The 22,223-nt window shown below is 44.9% G+C and overlaps 1 protein-coding gene across 1 annotated transcript in view; it reads right to left on the bottom strand.

The window, feature by feature from the left end:
- Positions 1–22,223, bottom strand: part of trpm6 (transient receptor potential cation channel, subfamily M, member 6) — a gene marked incomplete at its 5' end in the record, with an annotated part of 158,988 nt that overhangs the window by 100,261 nt on the left and 36,504 nt on the right. The window contains 5 exons of the mRNA XM_084323194.1: positions 3,104–3,278; positions 4,031–4,282; positions 13,623–13,751; positions 14,941–15,090; positions 20,351–20,503. Coding sequence (XP_084179320.1) covers positions 3,104–3,278; positions 4,031–4,282; positions 13,623–13,751; positions 14,941–15,090; positions 20,351–20,503 — 859 coding nt within the window. The remainder of the gene's footprint in view (positions 1–3,103; positions 3,279–4,030; positions 4,283–13,622; positions 13,752–14,940; positions 15,091–20,350; positions 20,504–22,223) is intronic.

The raw sequence follows: 22,223 nt of genomic DNA, 5'->3' as shown, positions 1-22,223 counted from the left end.
CCCAGGAACATTATGCTGTTTTTTGCAAACTCACATTTTTCACTGTTCAGTGTCAGGCCTTCTGCCTGCAGTGTCTTTAGGACCCTGTGCAATCTCTCCAGTACACCAGTATGTCATCAGCATGACACTGGACACCTGTGCAGCCTTCTATCATCTGTGACATACGGCGTTGAAAATGCTCTGGGGCCAATGAAATCCCAAACGGGAGGCGATTGAATGCATACCGCCCCGAACGGGGTGATGAAGGTTGTGAGTAGCTTGCTTTCCTCTGACAGCGGGATTTGCCAGAAGCCAGCAGTAGCATCCAACTTTGTGAATATCTTCGCCCCTTCAAGCATGGCAAGTGTCTCATCCACCGCTAGGAGGATGAGTCTCTCTCTTCTGACATATTTGTTCAAAGGTGTCATATCTACACACAGCCGTATTTTTTCTTTCGGCTTGGGAACCACGACTATGCCTGCGCACCACGGTGTGGGTTGTGTCACTTTGGAAATCACCCCCATCTTCTCCATGCGCTCCAGTTCTGCTCTCACTGTCTCTCCCAGGGGCAAGGGCACACGACGTGGAGTTGACAGGGTGTATGGGACAGCATCGGGCTCTAGCTCAATTTTGTAGGGCTCCTTTAGCTTCCCTAAGCCTGAGAATACTTTTGGGTATTGAACCTTGACATCCTCTTGCTGGGCTGCGACTGTGTGCAGCCGCTTTATGAGTCCAAGCGCCTCTATTGCAGGAAGGCCTAGGAGGGGCCTGGTTAGTTCTTCCACAACATAGATTATTTGTGCTGTTGTTCTCTTTCTAATGGTTAGCTCACCACTGAAGCAGCCTTTTGTATTTAACTTGTATTTTCCTGGTCCATACAGTACTTTTTGTGGTGGCTGTAGATTTCCATGTTTTTCAACTGAGTGCATGATGCTCGGCACCGCTGTGACCTGGGCCCCTGTATCCAGCTTGAATATGGCCTCCTGTCCATTCAGCTCTAACAGTTCCAGCCATTCATCTTCAGGTTCCTCTAGGTTTACTACGTTCAGGAACGCAAAGTCCTCCTCTACATCTTGAGAAGTCTCTGTGTGTGCCAGTGTGATGTCATGGACACCTTTTCCTGTTCTGCATGTCTTTGCAAAGTGTCCTTTTGTCCTTTTTTATGACACACTCTACACTCAGCATCCCGGGCAGGGCATTCTTTCCACATATGTCTTTTTACATTTCCACATCTGCCACATCCAGGAGACTGTGTGTCAGTTCTGTATTGTTGTGCTTTCTGCCATCTATTTTTTTGTATGGCCTCTACATGTGCAGCTGCCTGCTGCTCAGTGCCTCTTAAGACGGGCTGTTGTTTCTTTATTGCTGCACTCTGCTTCACTTTAGTCATTGCCTTTTCCAGAGTTAAATCTGCATCCATTTGCAGGTTTTCTGATAGCTTGGCATCTCTTAGGCCTACTACAATCCTGTCCCTTATCAAGTCTTCTCTTAGGGTTCCAAATTGACAATGTTCAGCCAGTGTGTGTACAGCAGTGATAAAGGATTCAACATTCTCACCTGGTTCTTGGTTCCTTCTGTTGAAACATGCTCTTTCAAATATGACGTTCCTTTTACTCACACAATGTGCGTTGAACGCATCCGTGACGTCCTTGTATTTATTTTTCTGTTCCTCTGTGAGCGGCAAAACACTTAGTATGTCTTCGGCATCGTCTCCCGCCGCATACATGAAGGCATTTACTTGGAATTCTTCTGACTGTTTATCCAATCCAGACGCTATTCTATAGCGTTCAAATAGCTTCATCCATCTCGGCCAGTCATTAATGTTATTGAAGTCGAACCTGCCTGGCGGAGCCAACTGTGGCAGCGACGGCAACAGGGCTGCTTCTTCTGCCACTCCGTCGTCGTCTTTCTCTTTTTTAATTTAATTTTTAATTTTGTATAGTTCGTCTTCTTACTAAGTGATCCCACTTCTGACACCATGTTGTGAAAACCTTGTACTCTTTAGTTCACATATAATAAGAGACGGAGAGCGTGTGATCACGTTGTTGTTTACTGGTAGGTAAGTCAGGAAGTACCGTGCAACATACAAACATGTCCGTGTAGTAACACGAGCCAAACCCTTACAGGACAATTATTACCCTTAAAAAGTGTGAAGGGATAGCTATAGTTTAGATTGTTGTTAGCTAGCTAACTAGTTGTTAGATGGCTGTTAGCCTTGATGCTATCAAGACATTCCAGTTGGGGTTGGTCGTCACATTTTATTTGGGGTTGGTTGTCACATGTTGTGTATGCTATTATTGTTAGGCCAATTTATTGTGTTCTTATTTTGTTATATAGGATGGCCTAAAGATGTGTTTCCTGTTTATGTTCATTAAGATGCATTAAGTTATGTATTTGTCAACTTGTCAATGCAATTAAACTTTCAAATTTAGTTCTGCCTTCTTGTCTGTTCTCAGTCCTTGCCCCACAATGCTGGAATGAACTACCCACCCCAGTTAGGATAGCCGAAACACGTCCAATCTTTCGCCGTCGACTAAAGACGCACTTCTTCAATCATTATCTGAAATCTAAATCTTGTCTTCTTTTTAAGATGTTTCCCATTAAAACACATGGTGACAACCAACCCCATAGTGTGTGACAACCATCCCCATGATGGGGTTGGTTGTCACAATGTGTCAGAGTGTCTTTGATAGGTGATTAACTCTTTGTTACAATACGTTGGAAAATGAGAGGGATACACATTTCAAGCCAACATCTTAAGCTTCAATTTAATGTAGGAATGACTATTGAAAGATGTTTTGATTATGAGCAATTCACACTAGAGTAAAAGGTGTGACAACGTCCCCCGTTCTCTCCTACAAAGACAGTACATGTACTTTGTAATAGTAGCGTTGCTACAACAATAAGCAACACTGCTCTACTACATTGTCTTTACCTGTGAATTCCAGATGTCTACTAAAAACATGTACAAAACCAATAGATTCATATAAATGACTCATCATGTAATCAATGAAGTCACTTGTGATAAATCTCCCCCTGCACAGATCTATGTATAGATGTATAGTATCAGAATGTATAGATAACGTGTTGTCAGTTGGTTGAACTACAGTGGCAAAACAATCACCATCTATCTCCCCAGCGTAGACCTCTCCAAACATCATCCAGTAAGGCTGGAAGACCACGTCTCTGAGGAGAGACCAGGACGGCTCCTCGTTAGGGGACAGGATAGACTTCCTAGACACCCCAAAACTCAACAGGACAATGACCATGATCACCACTATAGACAGCATGTTACTGGTCTGAGGAGAGATGGACAGATGGAGTTATTTCTGAGTAGATGGCCTTTTCAGCAAGCATTTAGGTTTCAATTTTGCTTGTAGCTATATCCAGAGGCAAAACAGACCTCCAAAATTGAACTACAAGTTAATAATTACAATAATAATAATAATAATAATATTAATAATGGTGGTGTAGTGTTTGAGACCCCCATTTCTCGAACCACATGTACCATTGCTGGACTGAGATCAAATCCCACCGGAACCTTCTCTACTGTGTCTTACCAACTCTGTCTCCTTTTATGCGTTGCTCGCTTCATATCACAGCCGGGCAAATTAACATTTGACTGAAATTAACTTTAGATCTCTTGGGCAACGGTATTTCATGTCATTATCAAACTAAATTCCAATGGGATTCTATTTACTGGGGGCTGACATCTTGATAATAATATTTTCACTCCACATCACATTTCAACAACTTCAGAGTGTTTGACAAATAAGTGAACTGGATTTTATGTTTAGGTAATATAAAATGCTTTTGAGTAAGTAAAATAAAATGACATGACATATCGTCGCCCCGGGAGATCTAAAGTTGCCAGGCTGTGATATGAAGTGAGCAAAGCATAGCAGTATATATACAGCCGGGTACCAGCAATCTCCCTCAACAAAGGAAACATGCTAAGGGAAGGCAACTGCCAACTCACGTTTTTGAATGAACAAACAATGAAAAACAATCCAATAAATAATTAAATTAATAGACTATAACGCATACAGACCATCTTGGTGATAATGGTGAGGTAGGGGCCAGCGTTTTGGTTGACAGCCAGAAGGTCCAGCACTCTGACAAACCAGAAGATGATATCCAGGCAGTAGCTGATGCGACCGGCCGTCCGATAGGGTTCGCCGTACCAACGCATCGTCAGTCCAGCAAGGAAGAGGAGGATGGCTATGAATTCATTAAAGTTCCAGTACTCCGAGAACCACACTTTCAGCTTCTGGCTTAGATTTCTAGGCTCTGACATCAGCACCTGACGGTACAAGGTGAAGACAGGCGTGTATCATTGAGTTGCATTGCAGGTTTGAACAAACTTTGTATGTCAAATCGTGTCATCCTTAACACTTTGAATGCCAACGACGCTATATGTCGTTAGTTCATGCCGACCGTTGAATGCCAGCAACGCTATATAGCGGTTGTTTGTCGTTTTTTTTAAATTTATTAGCGATTTGAATTCATATTTCATCAATCTAGTCTCACGTTAGTGCAGCAACCTCTCTCTGAGCTCCATTGGGAAAATACCGCCCCCTATCGTCTCTCCCTGTGTAACTGCACCCCATTGGATTAGACTGATGGGGGGGGGAAATCCAGTTTCCTCATTTTACTTATCCGGCAAGCCATCCGAAGAGATCGAAGAGATTGCAGAGCCGGAAAACAGCGTGGAATACATATTTCCTGTACCCAGCGCTGAATCAATAAACGCGATCGATATTTGGAATGGCGATCAGGAATTGGAATAATCTTTTTGGAGAACATCTGATGTGAGGTAAGGAATCTATTTTACCAGTCTTAGGATAATCGGATCTGTTTTCAGCGTTTGCCCTATGTGTGTGTGTGTGTGTGTGTGTGTGTGTGTGCTGATCAGGAAATGAGAATAGATTTTTCAGCTCGCTTCTCTAGCGTGCATAAGTACATATACTATCGATAATCTAGCGTTTATTTGAAAACGATTCATAAATAGGCCGAAAAATGTCAACGTTTTTTGTGTATTCCAGAATATTCCAGTAAATGCCGTTTATCACGGAATCTTTTATTTTCCTGAAACTTTCAAGAAAACGAGGGCTTTTCAAAATGGTATAAAACGAAAATGAACCGATTAAAAAACAATCCGTTTCGACAATGTTGACTGCAAACAAGTCATTGATAAGCGACGGCCAGGTTAGACACATAGCCATCTATCCTCAGGCCATCAGGCTGCTAAACGAACAATAAACACTATGCAACAACCATCAAATGCACACAGCACACACACCCACACGCACACACTCACTTAAACAAACAACACACTGCAGCACCCACTCTCCACACTTTAGATCACACAAACACACTTTATATTTATTGATAAAGGATTTGCACTACAACTCGTACACCTACTGTAAATTGTACCTAAATTGCGCCTCATCCTATTTCTGCCTTGCACTATATAGTATTGTATATTAGTACACTACACAGTATTGTATATTATATGGTAACTCAGTTACGTCTATTCTGCATCGAACATTGTACATATGTCTATACTGAACACTGTGACCTCATTTTTTTACTTCTAATTTACATGCTATACTATGTTATTTTATTTCATACTTATCTTGTCTTGCACAGTCTCTGGAGCGTAACAGTAAGAAGCATTTTGTACAAACATTAAACATTTTGACAACTATTAAAGAAACTTGAAACTAGCCATAATTTAAGACAGATAATGCGTTCACAACGCTATCATTGAAGTGGGTGCTGGCATTCAACCATGTTTTGACCATGTTCACCAGTGGCATCCAAAGTGTTAAAGGCCCACACAGTGATCCAAACGTTAACAAATGGACAGACCTTGATACAAGGACTAACACTATAGGTACATATTACTTTTTCATTGCATTTGCTGTAAAAGGTTTGTTTACATTGGTAACGTTTGTAAAGTAGACTACAGTGAAACAGATCTCCTTTCCGCTTCACAGTTCATCTACAGGTTCAAATGGAATAATCAAGCTCCTCAGACGTGCCGCCTTGCCCCCCCTGGTGGAGTACTCTGGTACTCTACTACTACTGCCCCCCCTGGTGGAGTACTCTGGTACTCTACTACTACTGCCCCCCTGGTACTCTGGTACTCTGGTACTCTACTACTACTGCCCCCCCTGGTACTCTGGTACTCTGGTACTCTACTACTACTGCCCCCCCTGGTGGAGTACTCTGGTACTCTACTACTACTGCCCCCCTGGTACTCTGGTACTCTGGTACTCTACTACTACTGCCCCCCCTGGTGGAGTACTCTGGTACTCTACTACTACTGCCCCCCCTGGTACTCTGGTACTCTGGTACTCTGGTACTACTGCCCCCCCTGGTACTCTGGTACTCTACTACTACTGCCCCCCCTGGTACTCTGGTACTCTGGTACTCTACTACTACTGCCCCCCCTGGTGGAGTACTCTGGTACTCTACTACTACTGCCCCCCCTGGTGGAGTACTCTGGTACTCTACTACTACTGCCCCCCCTGGTACTCTGGTACTCTGGTACTCTACTACTACTGCCCCCCCTGGTACTCTGGTACTCTGGTACTCTACTACTACTGCCCCCCCTGGTACTCTGGTACTCTGGTACTCTACTACTCTGGTACTCTGGTACTCTACTACTCTGGTACTCTACTACTACTGCCCCCCCTGGTACTCTGGTACTCTGGTACTCTGGTACTCTGGTACTCTACTACTCTGGTACTCTACTACTACTGCCCCCCCTGGTACTCTGGTACTCTGGTACTCTGGTACTCTACTACTCTGGTACTCTGGTACTCTGGTACTCTACTACTCTAGTACTCTGCTACTCTGCTACTCTACTACTCTGGTACTCTGGTACTCTGGTACTCTACTACTCTGGTACTCTGGTACTCTGGTACTCTGGTACTCTGGTACTCTACTACTCTGGTACTCTACTACTACTGCCCCCCCTGGTACTCTGGTACTCTGGTACTCTGGTACTCTACTACTCTGGTACTCTGGTACTCTGGTACTCTGGTACTCTGGTACTCTACTACTCTACTACTACTGCCCCCCCTGGTACTCTGGTACTCTACTACTCTGGTACTCTGGTACTCTGGTACTCTGGTACTCTACTACTCTACTACTCTGGTACTCTGGTACTCTGGTACTCTACTACTCTGGTACTCTGGTACTCTGGTACTCTGGTACTCTGGTACTCTACTACTCTGGTACTCTGGTACTCTGGTACTCTGGTACTCTGGTACTCTGGTACTCTGGTACTCTACTACTCTGGTACTCTGGTACTCTACTACTCTGGTACTCTGGTACTCTGGTACTCTGGTACTCTGGTACTCTACTACTCTGGTACTCTGGTACTCTACTACTCTACTACTCTGGTACTCTGGTACTCTGGTACTCTGGTACTCTACTACTCTGGTACTCTGGTACTCTACTACTCTGGTACTCTGCTACTCTACTACTCTGGTACTCTGGTACTCTGGTACTCTGCTACTCTGGTACTCTGGTACTCTGGTACTCTGGTACTCTACTACTCTACTACTCTGGTACTCTGGTACTCTGGTACTCTGGTACTCTACTACTCTGGTACTCTACTACTCTGGTACTCTGGTACTCTGGTACTCTACTACTCTGGTACTCTGGTACTCTGGTACTCTGGTACTCTGGTACTCTACTACTCTGGTACTCTGGTACTCTGGTACTCTGGTACTCTGCTACTCTGGTACTCTGGTACTCTGGTACTCTACTACTCTGGTACTCTGGTACTCTGGTACTCTGGTACTCTGGTACTCTACTACTCTGGTACTCTACTACTCTGGTACTCTGGTACTCTGGTACTCTGGTACTCTGGTACTCTACTACTCTGGTACTCTACTACTCTGGTACTCTACTACTCTGGTACTCTGGTACTCTACTACTCTGGTACTCTACTACTCTGGTACTCTGGTACTCTGGTACTCTACTACTCTGGTACTCTACTACTCTGGTACTCTACTACTCTGGTACTCTACTACTCTGGTACTCTGGTACTCTGGTACTCTGGTACTCTGGTACTCTACTACTCTGGTACTCTGGTACTCTACTACTCTACTACTCTGGTACTCTGGTACTCTGGTACTCTGGTACTCTACTACTCTGGTACTCTGGTACTCTACTACTCTACTACTCTGGTACTCTGGTACTCTGGTACTCTGGTACTCTACTACTCTGGTACTCTGGTACTCTACTACTCTGGTACTCTGCTACTCTACTACTCTGGTACTCTGGTACTCTGGTACTCTGCTACTCTGGTACTCTGGTACTCTGGTACTCTGGTACTCTACTACTCTACTACTCTGGTACTCTGGTACTCTGGTACTCTGGTACTCTGGTACTCTACTACTCTGGTACTCTACTACTCTGGTACTCTGGTACTCTGGTACTCTACTACTCTGGTACTCTGGTACTCTGGTACTCTGGTACTCTGGTACTCTGGTACTCTGGTACTCTACTACTCTGGTACTCTGGTACTCTGGTACTCTGCTACTCTGGTACTCTGGTACTCTGGTACTCTACTACTCTGGTACTCTGGTACTCTGGTACTCTGGTACTCTACTACTCTGGTACTCTACTACTCTGGTACTCTGGTACTCTGGTACTCTGGTACTCTGGTACTCTACTACTCTGGTACTCTACTACTCTGGTACTCTACTACTCTGGTACTCTGGTACTCTACTACTCTGGTACTCTACTACTCTGGTACTCTGGTACTCTGGTACTCTGGTACTCTGGTACTCTACTACTCTGGTACTCTACTACTCTGGTACTCTGGTACTCTACTACTCTGGTACTCTACTACTCTGGTACTCTGGTACTCTGGTACTCTGGTACTCTACTACTCTGGTACTCTACTACTCTGGTACTCTGGTACTCTGGTACTCTGGTACTCTGGTACTCTACTACTCTGGTACTCTACTACTCTGGTACTCTACTACTCTGGTACTCTGGTACTCTACTACTCTACTACTCTGGTACTCTACTATTCTGGTACTCTGTACTCTACTACTCTGGTACTCTGGTACTCTGGTACTCTGGTACTCTACTACTCTGGTACTCTACTACTCTGGTACTCTGGTACTCTACTACTCTGGTACTCTACTACTCTGGTACTCTGGTACTCTACTACTCTGGTACTCTGGTACTCTGGTACTCTACTACTCTGGTACTCTACTACTCTGGTACTCTACTACTCTGGTACTCTGGTACTCTACTACTCTGGTACTCTGGTACTCTGGTACTCTGGTACTCTGGTACTCTGGTACTCTACTACTCTGGTACTCTACTACTCTGGTACTCTGGTACTCTACTACTCTGGTACTCTACTACTCTGGTACTCTGGTACTCTACTACTCTGGTACTCTACTACTCTGGTACTCTACTACTCTACTACTCTGGTACTCTACTACTCTGGTACTCTACTACTCTGGTACTCTGGTACTCTACTACTCTGGTACTCTACTACTCTGGTACTCTGGTACTCTACTACTCTGGTACTCTGGTACTCTACTACTCTGGTACTCTACTACTCTGGTACTCTGGTACTCTGCTACTCTGGTACTCTACTACTCTGGTACTCTACTACTCTGGTACTCTGGTACTCTACTACTCTGGTACTCTGGTACTCTGCTACTCTGGTACTCTACTACTCTGGTACTCTACTACTCTGGTACTCTGGTACTCTACTACTCTGGTACTCTACTACTCTGGTACTCTGGTACTCTACTACTCTGGTACTCTGGTACTCTGGTACTCTGGTACTCTGCTACTCTGGTACTCTGGTACTCTACTACTCTGGTACTCTACTACTCTGGTACTCTGGTACTCTGGTACTCTGGTACTCTGGTACTCTGGTACTCTGGTACTCTACTACTCTGGTACTCTGGTACTCTACTACTCTGGTACTCTACTACTCTGGTACTCTGGTACTCTACTACTCTGGTACTCTGGTACTCTACTACTCTGGTACTCTACTACTCTGGTACTCTGGTACTCTGGTACTCTGGTACTCTGGTACTCTGGTACTCTGGTACTCTGGTACTCTACTACTCTGGTACTCTGGTACTCTACTACTCTGGTACTCTGGTACTCTGGTACTCTGGTACTCTGGTACTCTGGTACTCTACTACTCTGGTACTCTGGTACTCTACTACTCTGGTACTCTGGTATTCTACTACTCTGGTACTCTACTACTCTGGTACTCTACTACTCTACTACTCTGGTACTCTGGTACTCTGGTACTCTGGTACTCTGGTACTCTGCTACTCTGCTACTCTGCTACTCTGGTACTCTGGTACTCTGGTACTCTACTACTCTGGTACTCTGGTACTCTGGTACTCTACTACTCTGCTACTCTGCTACTCTGGTACTCTACTACTCTGGTACTCTGGTACTCTGGTACTCTACTACTCTACTACTCTAGTATTCTGGTACTCTACTACTCTGGTACTCTGCTACTCTGCTACTCTGCTACTCTGGTACTCTGGTACTCTACTACTCTAGTACTCTGGTACTCTACTACTCTGGTACTCTGGTACTCTGGTACTCTAGTATTCTGGTACTCTAGTATTCTACTCCTCTGGTACTCTGGTACTCTGGTATTCTGGTACTCTGGTACTCTGGTACTCTACTACTCTGGTACTCTGGTACTCTACTACTCTGGTACTCTGGTACTCTGGTACTCTGGTACTCTGGTACTCTACTACTCTGGTACTCTACTACTCTAGTACTCTGCTACTCTGCTACTCTGCTACTCTGCTACTCTGGTACTCTGGTACTCTGGTACTCTACTACTCTGCTACTCTGGTACTCTGGTACTCTGGTACTCTACTACTCTGGTACTCTACTACTCTGCTACTCTGGTACTCTGGTACTCTGGTACTCTACTACTCTGCTACTCTGGTACTCTGGTACTCTACTACTCTGGTACTCTACTACTCTGCTACTCTGGTACTCTGGTACTCTACTACTCTGGTACTCTACTACTCTGGTACTCTACTACTCTGGTATTCTGGTACTCTGGTACTCTACTACTCTGGTACTCTACTACTCTGGTACTCTACTACTCTGGTATTCTGGTACTCTGGTACTCTACTACTCTACTACTCTACTACTCTGGTACTCTGCTATTCTGGTACTCTGGTACTCTGGTACTCTACTACTCTGGTACTCTACTACTCTGGTACTCTACTACTCTGGTACTCTACTACTCTACTACTCTACTACTCTGGTACTCTGCTATTCTGGTACTCTGGTACTCTGGTACTCTACTACTCTGCTACTCTGCTACTCTGCTACTCTGCTACTCTGGTACTCTGCTACTCTGCTACTCTGGTACTCTGGTACTCTACTACTCTGGTACTCTACTACTCTGGTACTCTACTACTCTAGTACTCTGCTACTCTGCTACTCTGCTACTCTGGTACTCTGGTACTCTGGTACTCTGGTACTCTGGTACTCTGGTACTCTGGTACTCTGCTACTCTGCTACTCTGCTACTCTGGTACTCTACTACTCTGGTACTCTACTACTCTGGTACTCTACTACTCTGGTACTCTGGTACTCTACTACTCTGGTACTCTGGTACTCTGGTACTCTACTACTCTGGTACACTGCTACTCTGCTACTCTGCTACTCTGGTACTCTACTACTCTGGTACTCTGGTACTCTACTACTCTGGTACTCTACTACTCTGGTACTCTGCTACTCTGGTACTCTACTACTCTGGTACTCTGGTACTCTGGTACTCTAGTATTCTGGTACTCTGCTACTCTGCTACTCTGGTACTCTGGTACTCTACTACTCTGGTACTCTGGTACTCTACTACTCTGGTACTCTGGTACTCTACTACTCTGGTACTCTACTACTCTGGTACTCTACTACTCTGGTACTCTGCTACTCTGCTACTCTGGTACTCTGGTACTCTGGTACTCTGGTACTCTGGTACTCTGGTACTCTGGTACTCTGGTACTCTGGTACTCTGGTACTCTGCTACTCTGCTACTCTGCTACTCTGCTACTCTGGTACTCTGGTACTCTACTACTCTGGTACTCTGGTACTCTGGTACTCTAGTATTCTGGTACTCTAGTATTCTACTCCTCTGGTACTCTGGTATTCTGGTACTCTGGTACTCTGGTACTCTACTACTCTGGTACTCTGGTACTCTGGTACTCTGGTACTCTGGTACTCTGGTACTCTGGCACTCTGCTACTCTGCTACTCTGCTACTCTGCTACTCTGCTACTCTGGTACTCTACTACTCTACTACTCTGGTACTCTGGTACTCTGGTACTCTGGTACTCTAGTATTCTGGTACTCTAGTATTCTACTCCTCTGGTACTCTGGTATTCTGGTACTCTAGTATTCTACTCCTCTGGTACTCTGGTACTCTGGTACTCTGGTACTCTGGTACTCTGGTAGTCTGGTACTCTACTACTCTGGTACTCTGGTACTCTGGTACTCTGGTACTCTGGTACTCTGGTACTCTGGTACTCTGGCACTCTGCTACTCTGCTACTCTGCTACTCTGGTACTCTGGTACTCTAGTATTCTGGTACTCTAGTATTCTACTCCTCTGGTACTCTACTACTCTAGTACTCTGGTACTCTGGTACTCTGGTACTCTGGTACACTTTGCTTGTAGGGGTGACAGTGGCTTGGGATGTTAAGCAGTCGTCTGGTAATTCAGAGGTTCCCGGTTCAATTCCCGCTCCTCCCAGGCAGCGTGTCAAAGTGTCCTTGAGCAAGACACTTACTTAACCCCTAACTGCTCCCGATGGGTAAAATGTGAGGAACAAATTGTAAAGCGTTGTGTCTTGAGAGCTCAGCCGCATCGGCACCCTTGGGAAATTCCTCTGGGTGACATCACAGAGAGGAGAGCAGACCTCGAGCGAACTGCAGACACTATTTCCTCAACCATTTATTCAACTGTTGGGCCAGTTGGGCCTCTACTACAGTTGAAACTAGTTGAGAAAATAGTTTCTGCAGTTCATTGGAGGTCTGCTCTCCTAGAGGAATTTCTCGACTAAGTTCTCGAGACACAGGACAAGGTTGGTGAGTTACACGTCTGATGATTATCGCATGTCCTCCTCACAACAGAAACGTTGGGATTAAGTGCCAGAGGCTGCTGCATGTAAAACAGACCCAGGATCAGATGGTGTGGACCTTAGACAATGTGAGAAAAATACATCATGAATTAATGTCTATGAGGATAAAACTGTAACGAACGAAAGAAAGGAAGGGCAAAAGAAAATAAACTGTTTTCTATGGTTTTGTCGCAACAGGCGTATGTCTCCTACAGACTACACACCTCAAATTTGATAAAAGTCGCTTTTCCAGGCACTCTCGGTTGAAAAAGGTCAATGTCGCCTTCTTGTCTACGGACCAATCAAATCACCCAAGGGGAGGGATTACCGATCGATAATGGAGAAGAAGTTCATTTTGACCGTTTCCGACGAACCTTGTTTGTACGAGCAGGTCTTACCACGATCAAGATATGAACAGCAACATACGCCAGGTATGTAACTTTTGCAACGTTAGCTGAGGCAGCCCTTTAGCTACCAGAGGCTCTCTCACCTCTCTGGTGTTCTCCATTGCAGTGGAGAGGATGTACGCTATAACCAGCCACTCTGTGAAACTGGGCTGCTCCTCCATCTTCACCAGGATAGTGTAAGAGAACAGAGCCAAGAAGGCTATGTAGGACATCTACAATGGAGAGAGAGAGAGAGAGAGAGAGAGAGAGAGAGAGAGAGAGAGAGAGAGAGAGAGAGAGAGAGAGAGAGAGAGAGAGAGAGAGAGAGAGAGAGAGAGAGAGAAAGTTATCCTACTGTACCTTATCTAATCTTATTGTATATCTGGCAGTAAATAACCTACTACAGCCTCTGACACGTGTTGTATATTGTACAGGAGAAAGACACATCATACGAAATCTCTATTGGATACCTGTATATATCCAGTTTCAATATGATCACAGGCAGCCACAAATAAACTGACACAGCCTCATGCAGAGGCATCGGGGGACAGAACACATCACAACGATACCTCTCTGCCACAGACAGAACCTGAGCCTACAGTACCAGTATACATCCTGAATTAAAAAAAAATAAAAAATCTAACCCTAACTAACCTTAGGGCCCGGGTCCACCTGCCTCATATTTATGACCGCACGCGTCTTTTTCCAATGTATCCCAATGGGGAGAGAGCGTATGCGGCCGCATGCGCCGCCTATAGGAAATGCGCTGCAGTCGGCTTCTTTTTTCAACTTTTTTGTGTGGCCGAAAGTTGAAACTTTCTGAACTTTCAGAGTGATGCGCTGAGCTCATTTTCAGACAACCAATCACAGCCATTCATATCTACCACTCTGTTTGTAACCTGACACCGGAGCTGCCTGCCTGTCTTGGCTGTCTCCCACAAGAGACGGGCCATTGAGATTTGCGACAAAACACAAATACACTAATAATAATAACTACACGAATACACTACTAAAAAGCTAATAAAAAGCAAAGGGCGAACTGTGGTGTCAGGCAATAACTATATATATAATTAATATACAATAAAGTGTATTAAAATATGCTATAATATGTGCAAAACTGCGGCAGGAAAAAACGATAAAAAGATGGCTGTAGATGTCTTTCTGTCATCTACAAGATGCGCTTCATGCCAGCACTACCGGCGCACTGCCAGCGTTTTTGTGAGATAGGTGGACGCGGGCCCTTACTGTCATGCACTTGTCCTAATATACTAACCTACACTGTAGCACTGAACACTTTGATGAACATTGTTACTCAGCTGATAGAGTTGTGCCCTTCCTGATGACTTGTCGTACAGAACTTGTAAGTCGCTTTGGATAAAAGCGTCAGCTAAATGACTAAATGTAAATGTATACATCCCGTACCGTGTGGAACCAGAACTTGACAACAGGAGCCGCGTAGAACTCGTAGAGCCTCCTGATCCAGAACAGCCACTGCGCGGTGAGGGAGGACACTGTGTCTGACACTGGACCCAGACACCTGGCGTAACATCCTCGCTCCGCATCCCGACTGTCCTGCAGGACAGACGAGAGCGGTTAACTTACACATGACCGTTACTTTATCGTAATTGATCCATCTCAAGCCCTGTCTTCTCTCCTTGATCCTCCAAATCTTTTATCTGTGCAGGCCGCATCTATTCTTTTACCAACGGATTTCCAGTTCCGCGTTCGCGTTCTGCGCTCTGATTGGCCACTGACGTTTCTGGTCGCGCCAATCGTGTGACGGCAAGTTCTGCCACTGGTTAAGCTTAGGCACTCTTTCGAAGTTGGTTAAGGTTAGAGTTTGTCTTAGAGCAGGGCGATAGAACACCAGCCCTGATTCCAAACTCTAACCTTAACCAACTTCGAAAGAGTCGCCTAAGCTTAACCAGTGATAAACTAGGCGTTAGGTAGTTTGCTGCTGTTCGGGACGGAAATGGGCGCAGCACGCGATTGGGCGCACATGTCACATGACCAGAAACGTCAGTGGCCAATCAGATCGCACCAGAAACATCAGTGGCCAATCAGATCGCAGAACACGAACGCGGAACTGGAAATCCGTTGGTAAAAGAATAGATGCGGCCTGCACAGATAAAAAAAAAATTAAAAAAGTATATACATTTTTTTTTTTATAATATTTGTTTTTTATATAATTATTATATTTTTTTGCCAGGCCATTGTTACTAGTTGTGGCGGCGCAATAGTTAGATAACCTAGGTGGGTGGGGAACAACCAGGATTTCACTGTCTGCGACAGAGTTGGAGAACTATCTGACTCTCTCCCTCTCGCAGATCACACAAACACAAATGGAGCCGTGCTGCCGCTTGTGATTGGTGGAGGCGGGACCAGGCGATACAACTGATTGACAGCGGAGGCGGCGAATGGAATGGCAGATGGCACTCAGATGCAGAATAACAGCGAGGCAGTGAGGGACTCGGGAGAGATACAGTAGAGCGAAAGTCAATTAACGTTGATGTCAAGATGGACAGTGGAAGAAAGGGAAATGGGTGGAGGAGAGAGGGATAAAACAAAGAAAAAGAAAGGCCCTTACAGGAGATGCTGCTAAATCCGGCAACATTTATCAAATGTTTTCTTGCACCAAGGTCAAGGAACCAGCAGGTTAGTCAGTGATAAAAATAAACATTGTTATTACTGACACGGTCTCAGATCATTTCAAGAGCTCAAACAAATCTATAATGTCCCTAGTACATCCTTCTTTTTTTATTTACAGTTACGCACTGCAATGCGCACTTATGGTGTCCCATGGAATCAGCCTTTACCAGGTCACCCTTTAATGAATATAGTGAATGGCATAAATGTTAAAAATGGTTTTGTTTCTGGGTTATATAATAAAATACAAGGAAAACTAAACAGAACTACAGGTAATACCACTGTCTGGAACATAGATTTAAAGAATTACAATGCCTGCATAAATTGGCAGAATGTATGGGATAATATTCCACTAACCTCTCGTAATTATAATAACCAATTAACTCATTACAAAATGATACAAAGATTTTATCTGTCACCCAGGAAACTCTGTCAAATAAAAATATTACAAAGTCCTCTATGTGCTTTATGTCCGCAAAAAGTTATAGGAACATACATACATATGATGTGGGAATGTCCAGGAGTACTCGCTTTTTGGGCCAAGGTTGCATTATTTCTCACTAATATAACAGAGATAAACATACCTTGTTTGCCACACATTTTATTATTAAATGATGATTCATCTCTAAAATTAACACCTCACAAAAAGAGAGTGTTTCTGGCCGGTTTAACGGCAGCAAAGAAAATGCTCGTAATGAGATGGAAACCACCCCATAGTCTCAATATTTACCGTTGGAAACTGTCCTTCTACGAAGTATTGAGATTAGAGGCATCCAGTGCTAGAGCACAGGGAGCAAGGACAGAATCGATCCAAATATTACTTACTGCGGCCCAGAAGGTAAAATCAGTACTCCACTAGGTTGAACACTTGTACCTTGACACCAGAGAATGAACAAAAATCATGTTGCTGTTGTTTCCATTTATCTTTTCCATTTATCTTTTCCTTTTCTGTTTACTGCTATAATTTGTTGTGGTTGTTTCTAAATTGTATTGTATTTTTCCCTATTACTTGGTTATCTAACAAACATAATTATGATTTCTTTTCTAATTAAGAGTATCCTATACATGTATGCATCAAGGTTTCCCCCTCTCCTAAAATGTCTATGCAAACCCGGGGGGCTGGGAGTGGGGTTAAGAAGCGACCTGGGCTGTCTCGCAGCCACAGGACCGCCAGAACGGAGGAAAAGACTGTCACAACTGCAACAGTCAGGCTACACAGTATATGAATATACTGACGGACAATATATACTGAAAAGACACTTTTTATGCCACTGTGTGAATTAATATGAAATGCTGATGTGAATGTCCTTCCTCTGAACTTGTTTTAAAAAAAGACAAAATAAAAAGTTGGTCACAAAAAAAAAAATAAACATGTGGATGTTAGCTAGCTAACGTTACCATGCAATGCATCATCTCCACCATGCAATGCATGTTGAAATAATTTCCCACTTTCTTTTCCATAAATATTTTATTCAACTTCAGATTAAAAATGAAATACTCCCACTTTTCTGAAAGGAGTTGTTAAATCTGACATTACAAAAAACAATATGTGGTGGTTATGATCATGCTGAAGTTGAATAAACAATTTATGAAAGAGAAAGTCAAAATAATTCCAAGATAATTCAAAGATTACACATATATTGGCTACAAACATAATCACTGCAAAGTTATCAAAAAAATAAGAATCTAATCAGACACAAGGGTTAAGTTGTTGTTCCCTTTCTAATTTCCTCAAAAACATCTAGTCTCAATATTATTTGACAATTGATGCTTTTTGTTGGACATTTCAGTCAGTGAGCTCATACTTTGAGCTAATTTTATAGTTAAAATGATTGAGACAACGCAATCTTCTGTCTTCGTTGTGCATGCATGTGTGTGCTCACCACATGCGATACATGTGTCACTATTCTGGCAGTGGCTACTGTTATTATAGTATTGTAATGAAAGGTCTGTTATTAAATGTTTGTGTAAAGGGCTATTTTAACTGTTGATGGGTAGTGCATCAGTAAAGTGAATATGGTATTGTGCTCTTGCTCTGTTTGAATAGGTGGAGAGAGTGGTTAACTGTATTATAATAGTAAATAGAAAAATATGTTGTACTCTTGCTTTTTTCTTTTTGAAGGTGGAGAGAGTAATAATACATCTATCTTAGGCTGCGGTTAGACTGACTGATGTTTTCGTTTCGTTTTGAAGATGAGTTTCGCTTTTCCAGGTCGCAACGTAGCGGTAGGCGAGTCAGACATTCGTTTTGCAACCTGAGAACTTTAGTTTTGTCACCTGAGCACAGTGATGTAGTACACTGCCAAAGCAGTAGGTGGCAGTAGGTGGCGAACATGAAGGCAATTTTCAACCAATCAGAACTTGAATGTGCCAATACACTTCCTGCAAAGAAATGTCAACACGCCGCCATCTTTAAATGCCTCGGCTATTTAGCCAATGCAGCACTTATTTTTCAGCAAAGTGTAATAAAAGTGCAATAAACAAAACGGATACATTCACTGTGTGTTCTGCCTCTCATTTGTTGATGAAACAAAACTATCATCAACACAATTGACCACCAAGAGCAGAGTTTAGTCTCATCGGCGCTGATTTTGTTAGCTTACATGCTAACGAGATAGGAATATGCCATTATAACAGTATAGCATTGTGGCTAGAAGCTAACGTTAGCTCACGTTAGCCAGCCAGCACCAAACTGATGATATCGGGAGCTATCAGTAGCTAGATAACATTAGAGACAACGCCTTGTGTATTAAACAAAGGTGAATAGATGACTGGGCCATTTTGTTTAATGCTTGTTATGTTGAAAGATGAGCTCTGAGCTAACAGGGTCTGGTAGCTACGGTAGGTAGCTAACGTTAGCCAGCTGCTCATGCAATCGTTAATGCTAGCAGAATGAATGGATGTAAACTTTATTTAACATATCGCAGAATGGGTACAATACAATACGGCTCAATACAAACAATTGTTAAGGGAATGCAGACTGTTGTAGCTTGGACTGGGGTCCTTATAACAATAACTCGGACGTTGGTGAGGGCACGCAGATGTGGGTATCTACTGCGCATGGGCGTTGAGCAACAACGGCTCCGCGCAGATTACACGACACGTTGTCGGCGAGTTTTGGCGAGTATCCAAAACGAAAACACAATTTCAGCGTTTTCAGTAGGGCCAAAACTTTTCCTGCCAAAACGACATTTCTATCTAACAGGGACAGCAAACGTATTCAAAACGTATTCAAAACGAAAACAAAAACACCTAGTCTAACCATGGCCTTATATAGCGCTTTTCCAGGTGCTCAAAGACGCTTCACATGGGCAGGAGAGACAAACTATGGCAAAACAAAAAAACAGAACAAAACAGAACAAAAATAATACATGACAAAATAAAATAAAACCGACAGAATTAGAGGTCAAAAGCAAGATTGAAAAGGTGAGTTTTGAGGGCTGATTTAAAAGATGTCAGGGTGTTTGCATCACGGATATGGCTGGGGAGGGCATTCCAGAGGGAGGGGGCAGCAGCAGCAAAGGCCCTGTCGCCCCAGGTCCAGAGCCTGGTCGTGGGAGGTGTTAGGAGGTTGGCATCTGCAGACCTAAGGCGACGGGTGGGCGTGTGACGGTGGAGGAGGTCGGACAGGTAGGGAGGGGCAAGGTTGTTGAGGGCTTTAAATGTGATGAGTAGTATTTTAGTGGAGGTCGTGGAGGACAGGGGTGATGTGATCAGAGCAACGGGTGGAGGTGAGCATGCGGGCAGCAGAGTTTTGGACATATTGGAGTTTATTGAGAATAGTGTTGCTACTGTTGTAGCATTGCTAGTGCCACAACAGTTTTATTTGAGGTTCATAACAGTACATTGTACTAAGCAATTGTTGGCTCATTAGTTTGTGATTCACATGCACTAAAATTCACCAGAATGCAGGAAATTAAGTCTTTGTAACTAACGTTTTCCTGGTGGGGGACCCCCAGACCCCCCGCTTAAAAAGTGGCCTGACTGGGGCTATATTTCACGCTATATCTCCCGGTATGAATTATTTCCCCAGTCCGGCCCTGGGCACAGTGGTTATGGAGGTGCTCCCTCTGGGTAAGACAGAACGACAAAGATATCATCTATACATGTTCCCTGCCCTTAGGAATTCAGTATGCCAATAAAATGTACTAAATGTGTTTATTTCCACTAGTGCCTTGCTGATTACCGGTGCTTCTTGCCCCGTTACGTTGTGGGTTGTCATTGACTTCCTGGAGTGACATCTGAAGAGCGAAGCGTCGTGAGGAACGTGGCACATCTCAGCCTGGCTCTTAAACTCCAGGAGCAGGACGGCAGGCGGCAGCAGCACGCTCAAGATGATCTGAGAGACAGGACAGAAGATAAAGGTCCTACACACATAACTGCTCTGTTTGTTCAACAGGACAGAAGATAAAGGTCCTACACACATAACTGCTCTGTTTGTTCAACAGGACAGAAGATAAAGGTCCTACACACATAACTGCTCTGTTTGTTCAACAGGACAGAAGATAAAGGTCCTACACACATAACTGCTCTGTTTGTTCAACAGGACAGAAGATAAAGGTCCTACACACATAACTGCTCTGTTTGTTCAACAGGACAGAAGATAAAGGTCCTACACACATAACGATAGGTTATGACTATAACCAAGTTCTGTTAGTTAGGGGCGATGCTTGGCATCACACTGCACTATCTCACGTACGTGCATGCGCACTGAATAAACCACAAATATACCTCTAATACCAATATTAGTCTGACCACACCCCTCATCAGCTTACCTTCATAAGCAGGTGTGTGGTCACCTGCTCTCCTCCTTCCCAAGCTTTCACCACAAGGTGAGGACAAAGGCTGCAGCGGCCGTCTGATGCCAAGCATCGCCCCTAACTAACAGAACTTGGTTATAGTCATAACCTATCGTTCTGTATCGTTAGTGGCTTAGCTTGGCATCACACTGCACAAGGGAGGCCAAGCGGAGCCACTGGCTGACAAATACACCCCGCTGACAGCCCCCCCACAACCATCAGAACAGGGAGGGCAGAGCCCCCCCGACCCCCCTAATGGCGGGTAGCCCCCCTATTAGGGACGTCACGGGAAGGCGACGGACCCGACCGTGCGAAGAGGCACTCAAGCACTCAACGCACAGGGTGAGCAGCCGTGGCTTGACCCCACGACTACACACACGCACAACCCGCATGCCACCCGGGAACGAACGGAGAAAAACCACCTCGTTACTGCCCCCAGAATCACGGGGTCAAGGGCCAACCCAACCCCGTGGCAAGGCCGTAGCAGCGGAGCGCGAAGGAAGGCCCAGACCCACCAAGGACTGGGCTCCCTGAAATGGGGGCCCGGAGAAGTCCATGATGCCAGCATCAAGACCCCACCAGGGGGGCACCTAGTGACCCCGCCCCTCACATCGCCAGCGTATTCGGACAAAGGCCCCTCAGCCGAGCGGGCCCTGTCCCCCCCAACAGCACGCCGCCTGGAACACAAGCCCTGCAACAGGCAGACAGCATGGTCATAACATACAAGAGTTAACCAACGGAAACAGGCAGTGCACCGGGGAAGACCAGGCAACAGGTCGTCAACCCAAGCCTGGAAAAAACTGCGCAGGCGCCAGAAAGGACAGCTGAAACAGCCGCCCCGGCGGAAGGGGCGTATGCTGGCGTTGTCGCATAACCAAGCTTTCAACAGCACGTCAGAAGCGGGATCCGTAGACCACACGGCCCCTGACAGCTGCCCACAGAAAAGCCCATACGATCGGCAGACGTCATGAACGTGCAGGGGCACCCTCAACCGGAGAACCGGGAGTTGACACTGCAGCAACACACCAGAGAACCAACCACCCAGGCATTACCCCATGTAATGGTTGGTCCTATAACCCCTCAGGAAAAAACCCCGAAACGCACCTGCGGCACCGCCGCAGCCCGCGTTCCGGTTCCCAACAGGGCTATCCCGGGCCTACAGGTCAACGGGCATCACCCCGGACCGGGCCCGGCGATACGGGGAGCACAGGATCCCAAAGGAGGTTAACCCCACCCAACAGGCTCCTCAGCGCCAAAACG

This window comes from Notolepis coatsorum, assembly GCF_963971535.1.
Source record: "Notolepis coatsorum genome assembly, chromosome: 10".
Lineage (NCBI taxonomy): Eukaryota > Metazoa > Chordata > Actinopteri > Aulopiformes > Paralepididae > Notolepis > Notolepis coatsorum.
The sequence above is the reverse complement of the archived record's forward strand: the minus strand, read 5'-3'. Positions and strand labels throughout refer to the sequence as shown.